Here is a 13,130-nt window from a genome sequence, read left to right as displayed (position 1 = left end):
CATGTTCTGGATCCCAATGCTCATTATTCCAGGGATGGCTGAAAGCCAGGCAGTTTTCTTGTCATTTTCACTGATGTTTCAGGCAAACACTACAAAGAACATTCCTACACTCTATTCATTCCCTAATCCAAGCAGGCCTGGCCTAAGTTTGCACATCAAATGCATCTTACAAATACTTCCATCTCAAAAGATTACACACCTGAAACGCAGTGTTGCATTTATCTGATGTAGTCATTACAATTCACTCACTCTGCATTTATACGAATTCCCTATTTATCTACTGCCAGAGGAAATGTATTGTACTACAGCATTCTTAAGACTGCTTTTGATGGTTCTCATTAGCTAAATACAACTGAGTGTGTTTTGTGAACTTTTATATTCCATTTTCATTGTACATGAGTTGCAGTAAAACACTGATCTGTTACGCTCTGAGATGACAGAATATAAAAACCCTGCTTTGCTTTTATTACTGGTGCCATTCATTCTTTGCCTTGCCTATCTGCTTGAACACATGATGACAATGAAGGTAAAAATCAGAAAAGAGCTACAAATCTTCTGAGCATAAAAAACCTTAAATCAGATTTGGTACATTTTACAGGAAAAAGTATTCACCCAATTAGAGAGACAGATTCTCTCTGGGCATGTTTAACATGTGCACCTAAAGGAAGGAGCTGAATACAACTGACAAAGATCAATATATATTTTGTTGGAATAAATGAATTATTCAAGAAAACGCCATGAATTAGACATGTCCCTTGTTCTTTTCCCCAAATCCTCCCCTATAATGAAACAAGACTGTTAATAAAATGTGACAACTGTGCAGTAAGACAGATTCCAGTTCAGCTGCTGGAGCAAGCACACAGTATCCCAGCAGGAAAGGCACCCACCACCATCTCCACTGGCCTTCAAGCCAAACAAAGATTTGTTTGTAGTTTTCCCATGTGCTCTTTTTAATGGCTAACAAATAAAGCAAAGACCAGTGGCTGTCAACATCTTAAACCCTTTAAAACTCCTCCTTAATTATTATATTAGAAAAAAGATCTTTCCAGAAGGTCAGTGAATATGGAAGGGAAAGTTTATTCCCTGATGGCTGTCCAATGTAGTGCTTAAAATAAGGACACAGATAGATGGAAAAATGTCTGATAAATCTTTCTTGCAAGGCAAGAAAGTCCTTGCAGTTAAATTTAAAAAACAAACCAACCAACCAAACCACAAGAACAACCCTGCAGCCAAATGAAAGGTTTTCCATGGGCAGTAATGGCATTTGCTATAGGAAGACTTAGTTGTACCAGGAGAGACTACACGACCTATGTGTGATCAGCAGAAATACATAAATACTTAAAGATTCCAAGGATATCTTAAACCACCATAGCTAGGAGCATTTCCTTTACAAATGACCCAGCTCTTCTACAAATTAATGATTTTCTAGGGAACAAGAAGTCATTACTCTGTCTTTAGTCTTCTCTCTTAAAAAAAAACCCGATAGTTCAATAGGTGTAAACTAAGATTAACTAGCACATAGGACTATGTAAAATCAGCACCTGTCTTGGTAATTTTCACATTTTAATGAAGGAATGTTCCTGCTTTGAGATTCATCCAAACAGCAAAGATGTTCAAACTAGATCTTAGTTCTTGTAAGAATTTTAATATATGTGAAGCACCTTTTTTTCCCCTCCGTGATTACCTAATCAAAAGAAATCCCTTAGTGCTTGACACCGTGGCTTTATCCTTTGGTAGTCATTTCACAAGACTGCCTAACAAAAACCACCGTTTTCCCTTCTGAAAATCCTTTGTGAAGATTGTGACTTTCAAAAGACTCATCAAAAGGAATTATAATAAACCCATGTTTCTGTTGATACAAAAAAAATAGTACCAAATGTCTTGAGTCTTGACTCCTTACTTTTATGAACTAAATAAAATCCTTGGAAGTCACATAAACCCCAAAAATAGCAAGAATACATGTACCAGTACCAGAAGGTAAGAACACAAAAGTCAGGAGAAACATCTTACCTGTACTCTGTCAACATGAACCTTCACTCCTCCAACAATTCCCTTTCTAAAGGCTGCCAGCATATCTAATATGGGACTGAATCTGCTCCCTCTGAAATTTGAAACAGAATTCCATTAATCTTGCAGTTGGGTAAATCCCACACAGCAAATCCTGCTTTTCTCTCTCCCTACCTTATGTTGTCTTCCCTGATCAGTACCACAAACAGGGGCCGGCCATGCATTTTCCAGTACTGCTTAATGAACTGCAGGGCGTTCTGGGCAGGAAAGCATGTCAGTCACAAAAAATCCCAAACAACACAACAAGCACAACCTACCAGAACACACAGTACAAGACAGTAAAAGACTGATAGCCCTGAGAACACCAACAAATTAAAAACACCTTAGCTACTAAAGCACCAACAGGTTTCTGCAACAGGTACAAGCTGCGGTCAAGCCCTGCTATTTCCTAAGCGTTCTGAAAATAGTCCTAAGCAAATGTATGGATCAGGGAGCAAACCAGGAGACAGTGCAGTGCTCTGAACTACAGGCAACGACCTAGAAAGGGTGTGAGGGGATCCAAGGCTTGAATGCCAGGGCATGGAATCACCACGGCCACCTTCTGTGCACTGACATCGCTGCTCCAGCCCAGGGCACGTGGCAGGTGAGCTCTGCACTACTGCTGACCTTACAGGGAAGGGGGGCAGGTTTTACTATTTGTGCAAAATCAAGTAGTGTTTCCTCCAGGTAAGGCTTTCATATTTTCTGTAAACACCAGTCTTGTTCCTTTTTTCAGCCAAGAACATTTGTTCTCCCAAAGAAACAAATGATAATTTGCTTGCTGCCCTAAAGTACTCCCAATCACTTTGGGGGCAGTTTTTTTGTCACACAGAGATAGTCACTAGAACTCACACTGGGCTGACAGGATATTTGTCTCAATACACTTTCTAGCAGCAAGTTTTTGTATTACAATAATACACACTGTACTGCATTCCTCCTTCAGTCTTCTGTTTTATCAGACTGCACAGTTTATTCTTCTACAGACTGTTTTTGTCAGTTACTCAGATGAGAAGTTAAAAATACCTTAATGTCATCAATCAACATCATAACGTCCTGAGACATGTAGAAATCACTGAGATCAAAAATGATCGAGTAGCAAACTACAGTCTTCCCTAGTATTCGATAAATCTGTTGAGAGAGAAAACTTCCATTTATCTTCTCTTTAAAACATTCATAAGGGCCAAATACAAGGACTTGAAAGTCAGATACATGCATAAAATAACCTATATGTCAATTCTAGTTAAAATCATGCAGAGACTAAAGGTTTATCTAAATACATAGCAATAACAAGAATATAAACTTTTCTTGCAACAACCTTTGATGTCCCAAGGCAGCCTATGGGTCTGTCCGGTCTTCCAGATAATCCCAGTTTCTCATTGACTCCCAAATGGAAGTAAGCCTGTGAGAAAGAACCATGAAAACTGATATAAACCTAGATACCAGCCTTTCTCATGCTCCTGCCACGTCTCACAAAGAAGGCTGTGTGCAGTCTGCTTTGATTAGAAAATGATTCAGAAAATGTGGCTGTTATTTCTATTCAGGGTTGGTTTTTATAAAAAACACTTCTTGTTTCCTATATTAGGTCTTCTTTTTAATTTCTTGCTCCTATTACTTTTCTATTCTACATAAGTAAAATATTTATTGATTTTTCAAATTGCTTATTGAAATAATTTTTTTAAAGATCATTTGCATGTATTGGCTAGCCGAATTTGCCTTCTGTAATGCTTTTCCAGTGTGGATACATAACTAGAAGAGTAATATAAGAATCCTTTAAAGATCTTTATTCAAATGTTAGTACAAATCTGGAAAATTAATGCATCAGCAACACAAGCAAGAGGGAACTATCTCATTATTCATAGCTTGATTCTTATTAGAGTTATGTATGCCTATGATTACTTCAACTGATAAAATTTTGCAAAAAATAATCTTCATTTATTACTGTGTATGAAAATAAAACCATAAGAAAACAACTAATCTGGGAGCAATAGAGTATAAATGTATCAGCTAAACCTGACTGAAAGATGTAATTTTTCCTTATTTGGCCTGGTTTAGGTAAGGAACCCATCATTACTGCAGTATATTCAGAATTCTGAAAATTTTCTGAAGTCCAATCTTTCTTTATGTTATAGGAAGATAATTCAGAAGCAAATGAAAGCAAACACTTGAACAAACATTACACTCAATAGCTTTCTATTGCTGTCAGCTTTGGGCCTTCCTGATCCTACCCATGGTTCTGCCTTAATACCAAGAACTATTTAAAAAAGAAAATAAACAAAATTACCCACATGACCTGTTCATCCAGAGTCAGGAGCAGTGTTCAAGTGGGAAAGGATGGAGACATCGGAACACTGATAGCTTTCAATAACCCATCTGTGCATAGCAAAGCCAAACAATGCTGAACCTCTTTTTGTGGTAAATAAGGGAGACTGGAAGAATGGCAGTAGACAGGGCAATTTAACACTTAAAGGAGCTGCATTTTTCTGGAATGCAGAACATCAAATGCTTTCTTAACAAAAGCAGAGCTGCATTAGCGTTGTGACATTGTCTCTCTCCTTGAAGACTCTTTAGCTTGAGGCCTCATGTTTACACACAGGCTACTAAAGCAGTTTCCTCTTCTAGTGATAGTTCTCCATCCTGATCTGTTACAATCAAAGCTCAGATTCAGCACCAGGCACTGTAACAATGCACAGTTTCATTCAAGTCCAGCTGCTTCAAGCACCTTTAGTCTTTTATTTTTAATAACATAAAAGCCCTCAATTCTGGATTACTAAAGCTGCTAATAGCAAGAAATGGCTGTGAAAGCAGACTGGGCTGTTGGGTTGATTTATGAGCATGAACCAAACTGCAGTGGTCTTGCACACCATCTGTTTCTGTGCTCCCTTTCCTCCTCTCAGTTCATGCCAGGGGTATTCTGCTCCTCTCCTGTGCTATACTTCCACTCCAGATGTACATTTTCCTATGTATTACGTGTGTCTTGTCCCATTTTATTGTTTATCTCTTCTTTCTCTCTCCACTTTGTGGATATGTTTACTTGACTTCAAGTTCTACTTTCAATCCCGATCCATTTGTTTTACAGCACTTTTTTGGACACATGCCTGTTAATAGTCCAGAGATTTAAATTGTTATCATGTGCTACTTAGAGCAGTTCAAAGGTTTCTGATTAAATTAAATACTCCTTAGAACTGACAGCATCAGTGTAGGAAATACTGAGATCCATATTTTCCATGGATCAACCTTCTGTTCCCCAAAATACAATGACTTCTCCATCACTGGCTTCCTCTCCCCACAGAAGATGACAAATAATACCAGAGTTTTTGTTTATTTGCTTTTTGGTTCATACTGATTATTGGCATAAGCCCAGAGATCAAACCCAGTTCTCATAACACCCCAAACACTCTCTCTACTTCACAGCTCTTATTAGAGCCTTTATTAGAAGCCCATTAGGAAGAGGTGTTGTAGCAGATGAATTAATATTTTTATGGTATTCTTTGAAAAGTAAATTTTGATAAAGCAGATGTACCTACCCATCATGAGGATAAGGGAAGTGTCAGAATTGCCAGATATCTCAACAGCTTTAGAAAAATAAATCCTAACACAGACATTTTCATAGATAGGAATTTAATTGATAATAAAACTTAATGAAGGTCTCATATTTTTGTCAGGGAAACTAAAGAAGTGATGGATGACAGAGACAATATATACTTCTATGGTAAAGTTATGGAGTAGTCATTTGTTAAACCGAAGTTTCAGGTACAGAATTCCAGGACAGATACAGACAAAGAGAACATATTTTGGAATATATTATCAAGAAAGCTAGTGAGTAAAAATGGGTTCAGAAATGAACAAGGATGAATGGAAACATGGATATTTCTCTTCTCTCTGTTTCAGTACTTCTCAACTGTTAGTGGCAGCCATTATTTAGGGTAAGCATTTTTCTGAATAAGCCACAGCCAGGTTTAGTACACCTGTTATCCTTGCAAACTTACGAGACCTGAAATATATCGCTGTATTTTCTATTTCTGAGTTTACTTTTTTCCTGTGTCCTACAGCCTCCTGATACAGATCATGGCATTGGCCACGTGACTTGATTTCTGAGGGAGAGCCCCACACGGTGCGTGGTCTGTCCTGCCTCGGGACTGACAAACGAGAGTATGTCACTGCACTGCCCCCAGACATTCATCGCTCTTGTGTGAGACCATTTGCACAACACAAGGTTAGACAGGAGCTTTGTGGACCTGATCTACAAACAGGACTAGAAGGGCCAGCCTAGGACTGTGAGTCAAGTCCCTCAGGAGACTTCTTGTCCCTATAGAAAACAAGGCCTTCAGGGAGGATGAAGGGGATCCTGAAGATGATCCTTCATCCCAGTAATTTCTGACTGTGGGATTTTAAATGTGCTCAGCGAAAGAGTTAAACCAAAAAGGATTTCAAAACCAAAACTTCCTGGATATAGTCAATTCAAGGGAAAACAGTGACAGAGATGTGGATAATGCCTGTTACAGGGGCTGCACTATGAAATCCTATGATGGTTTGTGCCTACTGCATTAACCCATTTCTTTAACTATTGCTCATTTGCTTGTTTCTCCATTGAGATTCATTTAGTTTACCAACCTACTAATATTATTAAAATGTTATTATTCATTCATTATACTTTGAAAGTGGCTCAGGCAATAAGCCTAATCAGATAATATAGAACACATGGGCTCCCACGTTCCCCTGAAAGCTCCAGGCATCTGTAACTTTCAGTGCCAGCACACCTTGCAACTGCATGAGGAGAACACAAAAATGTAGGTAACAGCTTAGGGAGATACAAGGGTAATAGCTTGATATAAATCCTTATTTTTACAAAAGAAATATACAGATGGATTAATCATTTTAAACGCAGAATTCCTTACTTTGACAAGTTCTTTCTGAGCCCATATCTGAATTGGTTCCACCTGCTGGGGGGTCTGAGTTTGGATTCCATATGTGTTCAGAAAAACTTGGAGGCTAGAAATGAAATATGGATAAATTTAATGACAAATCACAGAACAGTTTTAACAACTCTCTTGGCAGCACATATATACAAGTAGCAGTATTTTATTCTACACCATTTCAGATGTATGGTTCAACCCTTCCTTAATATATAGGTACTTAACAAAAGTAAATACATACCGCTGGCTTTCTGCTATCAGGGCCACATGTACCACTACATCATTTTCTAAAGGACCCTAGAAAATAATGAGAAAATCATAACTAGCATTGCTAACTAAAGATTTTACTCAATATAGCATGACCAGGGACAACAGCTATTTAAACAACTCCCAGCTATGACAGACACCACTGTCTGCATTGCTTTCTTTTATGGTGTGAGCAAATTGAAAGATTTGTAAACCTCAAGACTACAGGAATACTACCAATAATACTCTGCAAGACACAATTTTGGGAATTAGTAATAAATAGACTTCTGGTAATCATTACACTTTTTGGATTAGTTTGGGGGTTTCTTTAATTAGGAAGAACTACATGGGGAAAACATTTTATTTCATACAAAAATTTAGAATTTATCCAATCAATATATCTCCTATATGCCTAATATGACCTAAAGGTTTGATACATAATTTTTTTATGAGTGAAATCATTCAGCTTTTTGGGTAAACAATAAAATTCACTTATGAATAATGACCTGATGATTTCAACCCTTTACTCTGAAAAATTGTCATCAGACAGCTGTTCTTTAGTGACATGAAAGACATTACATTTTACAGAGGACAACTGCATTTCCTTGCATTATTACACAGACACTTCATGTTTGAAATAAATACTAGTATTTTACATCAGGAAGCCATGCAGATAGGAGTGAATTCAACATGCTAGGTGAGATCATTGACTTGACTCCCTGGGTCTCGAACTGGCAATGCACCTTTTCTGTCACTGGCAGAATGAGCTATGAACAACCACCCTAGTCCTTGTTCACTCCTCTGGCATTCACTGGCTGTAAAATGACAGAACTAAAGAGCAGCTCACATTTTCATTGCTAAAAATGTTTCTTGCCTGCTTTTGAATAGAGACTACCAGAACATGAATGACAGAAATTAAACACATCTTCTATCAATTGTATAAAAGGACAGCATTTTTTGTGATGATAGAAGGGTAGACAAAGATTTAGAACAAGAAGTTCAGAGGGAACAATTGCTTGCTCATGCATCTCTGAGCCTTGGTATCAATAAAGATCTCAGGGATTTGCAGAAGAAATTCTTGGTAACATTTTCCCAGAAGTCTGTCAGCAACACATTTGCACTAAAAATTTTGGACTTTTTGCCACATGGAATAAGTTTCTGATGAAAGTATATGCACAAAGACACCAGATGAAGAAGTTGGAAGTGACATTAAAAGATTTTCGTGCTCAGAATAAGATCATTGTGCTATCACTTGCATTAATATGAACAGTAGGAAAACTCAACCCAAAACTCGGCCATAATCATTGTGTATAAAACAAATACCCCACCTGAAAATGAGAGAGCCCCTTCCAAGACTATTGATTTGTAGACAGCCTGTCATCTAACCTGGGCAGTGGTCTTCAAGTTCAGACTCAATTATTACCCTCTAAATAAAGAACTTAGCAGGACTGTGTAACCATAGCCTGTAAAATGTATATAACCCATGAGTTCTGCCTCTCACACACAGCCAAGGACAGGATTCATTTACAGCATTAAATGGTGGTTCTAACACAGGCCAAGACTACACAAATGCACAGCTGGCACAACACAAAATCTGTGTTAAAAACTACTAGATCTTTCAAAGTATTGTGGGAAAAATGTAACTATCATTGCAGCACAACTACAGGATTGCTGCAACATTAAACAGAAAGTTACTTTCACTGTCATTTGACATGTCACAGCCTGGAGGATCACAAGTAGGGGCCTAGAGAAACACAGATCAAAATAACAGATAAAACACTCAAAAAGTAAGTCACCCTTTCCAACAATGATTGTGCTCGATAGCATTTCCTGTATATTTTTTAAAAAAGAGATATGGAAAAGCATTAAACTGCTAAATATTCCACTAAATAAATCTGGTTGTTGTTAGAAGTTCCATTTTAATGTCTTGGCTTTCTCATTTGTCTAATAAGGCCAGCTCAGATTCCCATAACATCAATCACTGTCTCCCTGAGACACCACAACAGCCCCCCTGCCCAGGCTCCCCCTCCTGCCTTGTGTTTCCACCTTGGATCCTTGGCAGAAGGGTCGGTTTCAGCTGCATTCTGCATGCTGTGCAGATGATAAATATACCTCAGAAGAACAAGATAAAAGACTGATTAGTTGTTCTTCCTCTCCAAAAAGAAGAACTTAAAAAAACCAAAAAAAAATACCATAGTTTTTAACAAGGTTATAAACTGTTGGAGGTAGGATAAAGGGAAAAATCCCTTACTCCTTTCCTGGCACAAGCAGAGAAAGCAGCTCAGTATCAGCCTTTTGCTGCACTCTCTCTGCACAGATGTTACCACTGTGCCTTTCTGCTTTACACTGCCAGGAAACCTCAGAACTCTGAAAAAACCCCATTCATTGTGAGCATGTGAGAGAGGGGGCAGAGCATTGAAGAGCCCCGATGGAAATGGTACCCACCGGGCTTTCCAAGCACACAGAGCGAGGAGAGGCCAACAGAAACAGCTCACAACAGGACAGACTGCACTGCACCCCCATGACCCACCTGGCTGCTCCTGACCCACAACCCAATGGTCACAGAGCTGCTCTGGCAGCACTGACCACTGCTGACCACGCTGTGCCCATTGGCACTGACACACCAGACCCCTGATCAAACACAGCACACCTATGTGCCTCAAATTCCAAGAGAGTGTTTGGAGGTTTAGAATTGTGTTAACTGTGGTAGACAATTGAATCAACAGGAATGAAAGCAAGAATATGTTTATAATTAATATGACAAAACAAATCATCCAATATGGTTCCATCCAAATTAGACATGCTCTAATCCTAAACATAAAAAATCTTAAAATATCTCAGTCTACCTACAATTAATAATTTTAGTTCCTTCTTTACACGTTATCTATTTCCCTGAAAATAAAAAAAAAAGCAGTCTATTATTTTGAATATTCTCTTCCCAATTCTCTTCATCAATAGGCATTCATCTTAATTCCCAGTAACTGAAATGAAATCCTTACAAATGATTGCTAACTCCACACAGCAAAACATTAAAAGAATACAGTCATCACATGCAGAGAATTCAGTCAATTAATTGTAACCCTAAACACATATTTCAACTTAACTCAGAAGATAAAATAGTCCTACTCTGGCAATTTAGTCAGATTATGATTTTTTGTTAAAAATGAAATTAAACATGAGACAGCAATAAACCATCTTTCACATGTGCCAGTAAAATACAAAACAATTCCAAAAAACCCCCACCCTACCTCATTTCTCAAACATTATTGTTACCATCCAGGCCCTCCTCCACACTACATCCTCCCAAAACAGAATGCAACAACCCAGACTGAGTTATAATCTCTCCCAAATCTGGAGACAGTAAAGAGAAGTAACAAAATAAGCTCTTCTAAGGAATCCAGTTCTACAGAGTCACCCTGAACGAGAATTCCCTGCATTATCTCCTTTCAAAGCAAACAGAGTATGGATGATGCCTTTTTTTTTTTTTTTTTAATTCCTGAATGGGCTCTAACCTGACCATTAGGACTGCAAAGCAGAGGAGAAAGAACCTCTCTGACTGCTGTTAGACCTCATTGTGCTTTGGAACACAGACTAAAAAAACCTAGCAAAGGCAGCCCTGCTCTGGCACCACACTGGCACTTGCCCAAGGGCATATGAACACAGCCTCCTGAAAGTGGAAAATAGGGGGTTTTGGCATTGAATCAGGAGAAAAAACATTTCCTTCAAACTATAAACAGACAAAATTAGTATTAGTGGCCATTAGGTTTCTACTGTACTGCTCAACTGATGCCTCAGTTTTCCACAAGCAATGAGATTGTCCTCTGATCTGATTTTCTGATGCACTCACAGCTGTAATTATACATAGTTATATATACAGTTTTCATAGCACTTTTGCCTTTGGGGGTCTGTATTACCTTACTTTCCTTTACCTAATTTTTCATTGATGCTTCCAAGCTGTAAAAGTAAGGTTGGCATATTTTAAATACTTTCCATTGCTTGCTTAAATCTACACTATTATGTGGGTATCAAACATATTTTTATAGAGGCACCAAAGCCACAAATATATTAAATTAATCACATTTTTCAGTGGCAAGTGTTTAGGTTTATAGTCAATGCAACCACAGTATGAAAATATGCCTACATGGAAAACACATTTCTTGAAGAAATATTTACTCAGCACAGAGTTTCAAGTAAAAATTTTAAAAGCCTTCTTTTTGGTACATCTCCTGCCAAAACACTGTATCACAACAAAATTTATATACACGGGTATTTGAAAGTTTTGCGTATCCTTGTTTATGGCTTACAGGAATAAAATTTAATACAAGTGGAAATACTTTTCTGTTCAATTTAATTGAAATTCTTTAGCTATATGGAAAAGAGAAGACATCATTAAAGAGAAGAAACTACTTTTGATTTCTAAAGACATCATTAAGATGTGCTGTGTTCTCATTTTGTATGGTATTTTTAGTCATTTTCCCTGCACTTTAAGGCAAATACTAGATACTGATTTTGCATAAATTAGCTCAATTAGATAAAATGGTATAATCAAATATTCAGACAAACTGTTTAAACAAATCTAAAATGTGGATTAAAAAAAGCCAAACTCAAGACTCTTGGCTGGAACTTGAAGACCTTTGCTGATACAGCTCATCTGAGTCATGTCAGGACATTTTTGCATCTTTAACCTCTTAATGATGACCCATTTGACATCTGCATGAAGGAACATTTTGCCCTGATACTGCTGTAGCAGTAAAACCACCCAAAATACTTCAGCAGCTGTTTCAGTACAAACAATCCCAAAGAAATTCCACAACCACCTGGCTGGCCTTACCGGGACATGAATCCTTGTGGTCACCATCTCTGTCACACTGCTGCTCAGAGGCTGCAATGCCAAAGGCCTGATGCCAGAGTCTCCATTTCTCACTAACTCAGAAGGGCATCCCTTCCTTCTACCCCACACTGGGAACCACATCTTGGATAGTTTTGTCATTTACATATTGAAGAAACACGTGCACAGTCATCTATGGCAAAGGAATATCACCACTGGGAAGAACAGAGCTATAAGCAGACCTAGGCACGCCCAGAATTTCCTTCCTTCTTCATGCATTGTCTGCAGATGAAGTAAAATATCAAAATGCAGCTGTTTAAATTATTTTCAATGCATTCAACACTGTTGACTTTTGAAGTCCCTATTACATTGCTGAATTTTACCGGGTAGCTGCATTTTACTAAGTTCTTTAGTGACTCAGTAAGTGGCCCTCAATGAGTAAGTTAAGAGAAAATAAATTACCATTGTATTATTTATTCTCAGTTTTGGGAAGCTCTCAGGGCAGAGACTATTTCTCTCTGAAGATGTGGAAATTGCCTATCACATACTGGGTACCCCAAATAGCAGTAAAAATACTTTTCTACTAAGACATTTCCTGATGAGTCATAGAGTGCCTTTAGAACAAAGCCTTATCTTCTTCAAAGAGCTCAGCTGTGGCATATTAAAAGTGACTGGTTTGAAGAATCAAAGAAAGAGGAATTTGATGGGCTGCAGCAGCCCTGACTCAGTACAGGCTCCTCCTGAGGGCACTCCTGCAAGGGCCAGCAGCTCCCAGGTTCTGTCACATTCATAATCCCATGATGTAAGAACAAACAGAGAAACCAGGAACAAATGACATCACTGAGCTTTCATTATCTCACAGGAACATGGCACAAGTGCTGCACTGTGAACAATGAAAGTCTCATTATGAATGAACCAACAGCCAGGCACATGAATTACCTTGGTAACAGGAAATAGTAGGAAACTGAGGGGATAAGCAGCATTTGGATAGAACAAGAAAAACATTCTTCAGTTCTGAACTTGGGAGTGAATCTTAAGATAAATACTTCATCTTTTATGCTTCAATAACAAATTCACCATGCTGAACAAGGAACTTC

At 38.1% G+C, this 13,130-nt stretch overlaps 1 protein-coding gene across 4 annotated transcripts in view; it reads right to left on the bottom strand.

The window, feature by feature from the left end:
• Positions 1-13,130, bottom strand: part of PHKB (phosphorylase kinase regulatory subunit beta) — a 70,104-nt gene that overhangs the window by 18,273 nt on the left and 38,701 nt on the right. For all 4 annotated transcript variants that reach the window (XM_082289920.1, XM_082289921.1, XM_082289923.1 and 1 more), the window contains exons 15-20: positions 7,201-7,256; positions 6,942-7,035; positions 3,362-3,445; positions 3,070-3,174; positions 2,182-2,264; positions 2,011-2,101 (exon numbers count right to left, since the gene is read on the bottom strand). In XM_082289920.1, the coding sequence (XP_082146046.1) occupies positions 2,011-2,101; positions 2,182-2,264; positions 3,070-3,174; positions 3,362-3,445; positions 6,942-7,035; positions 7,201-7,256 (513 nt within the window). The remainder of the gene's footprint in view (positions 1-2,010; positions 2,102-2,181; positions 2,265-3,069; positions 3,175-3,361; positions 3,446-6,941; positions 7,036-7,200; positions 7,257-13,130) is intronic.

Source organism: Coloeus monedula (assembly GCF_965178545.1).
Source record: "Coloeus monedula genome assembly, chromosome: 13".
NCBI classification, from domain to species: Eukaryota; Metazoa; Chordata; class Aves; order Passeriformes; family Corvidae; genus Coloeus; species Coloeus monedula.
Note: the sequence above shows the minus strand (reverse complement) of the source record. Positions and strands in the feature narration are given on the sequence as shown.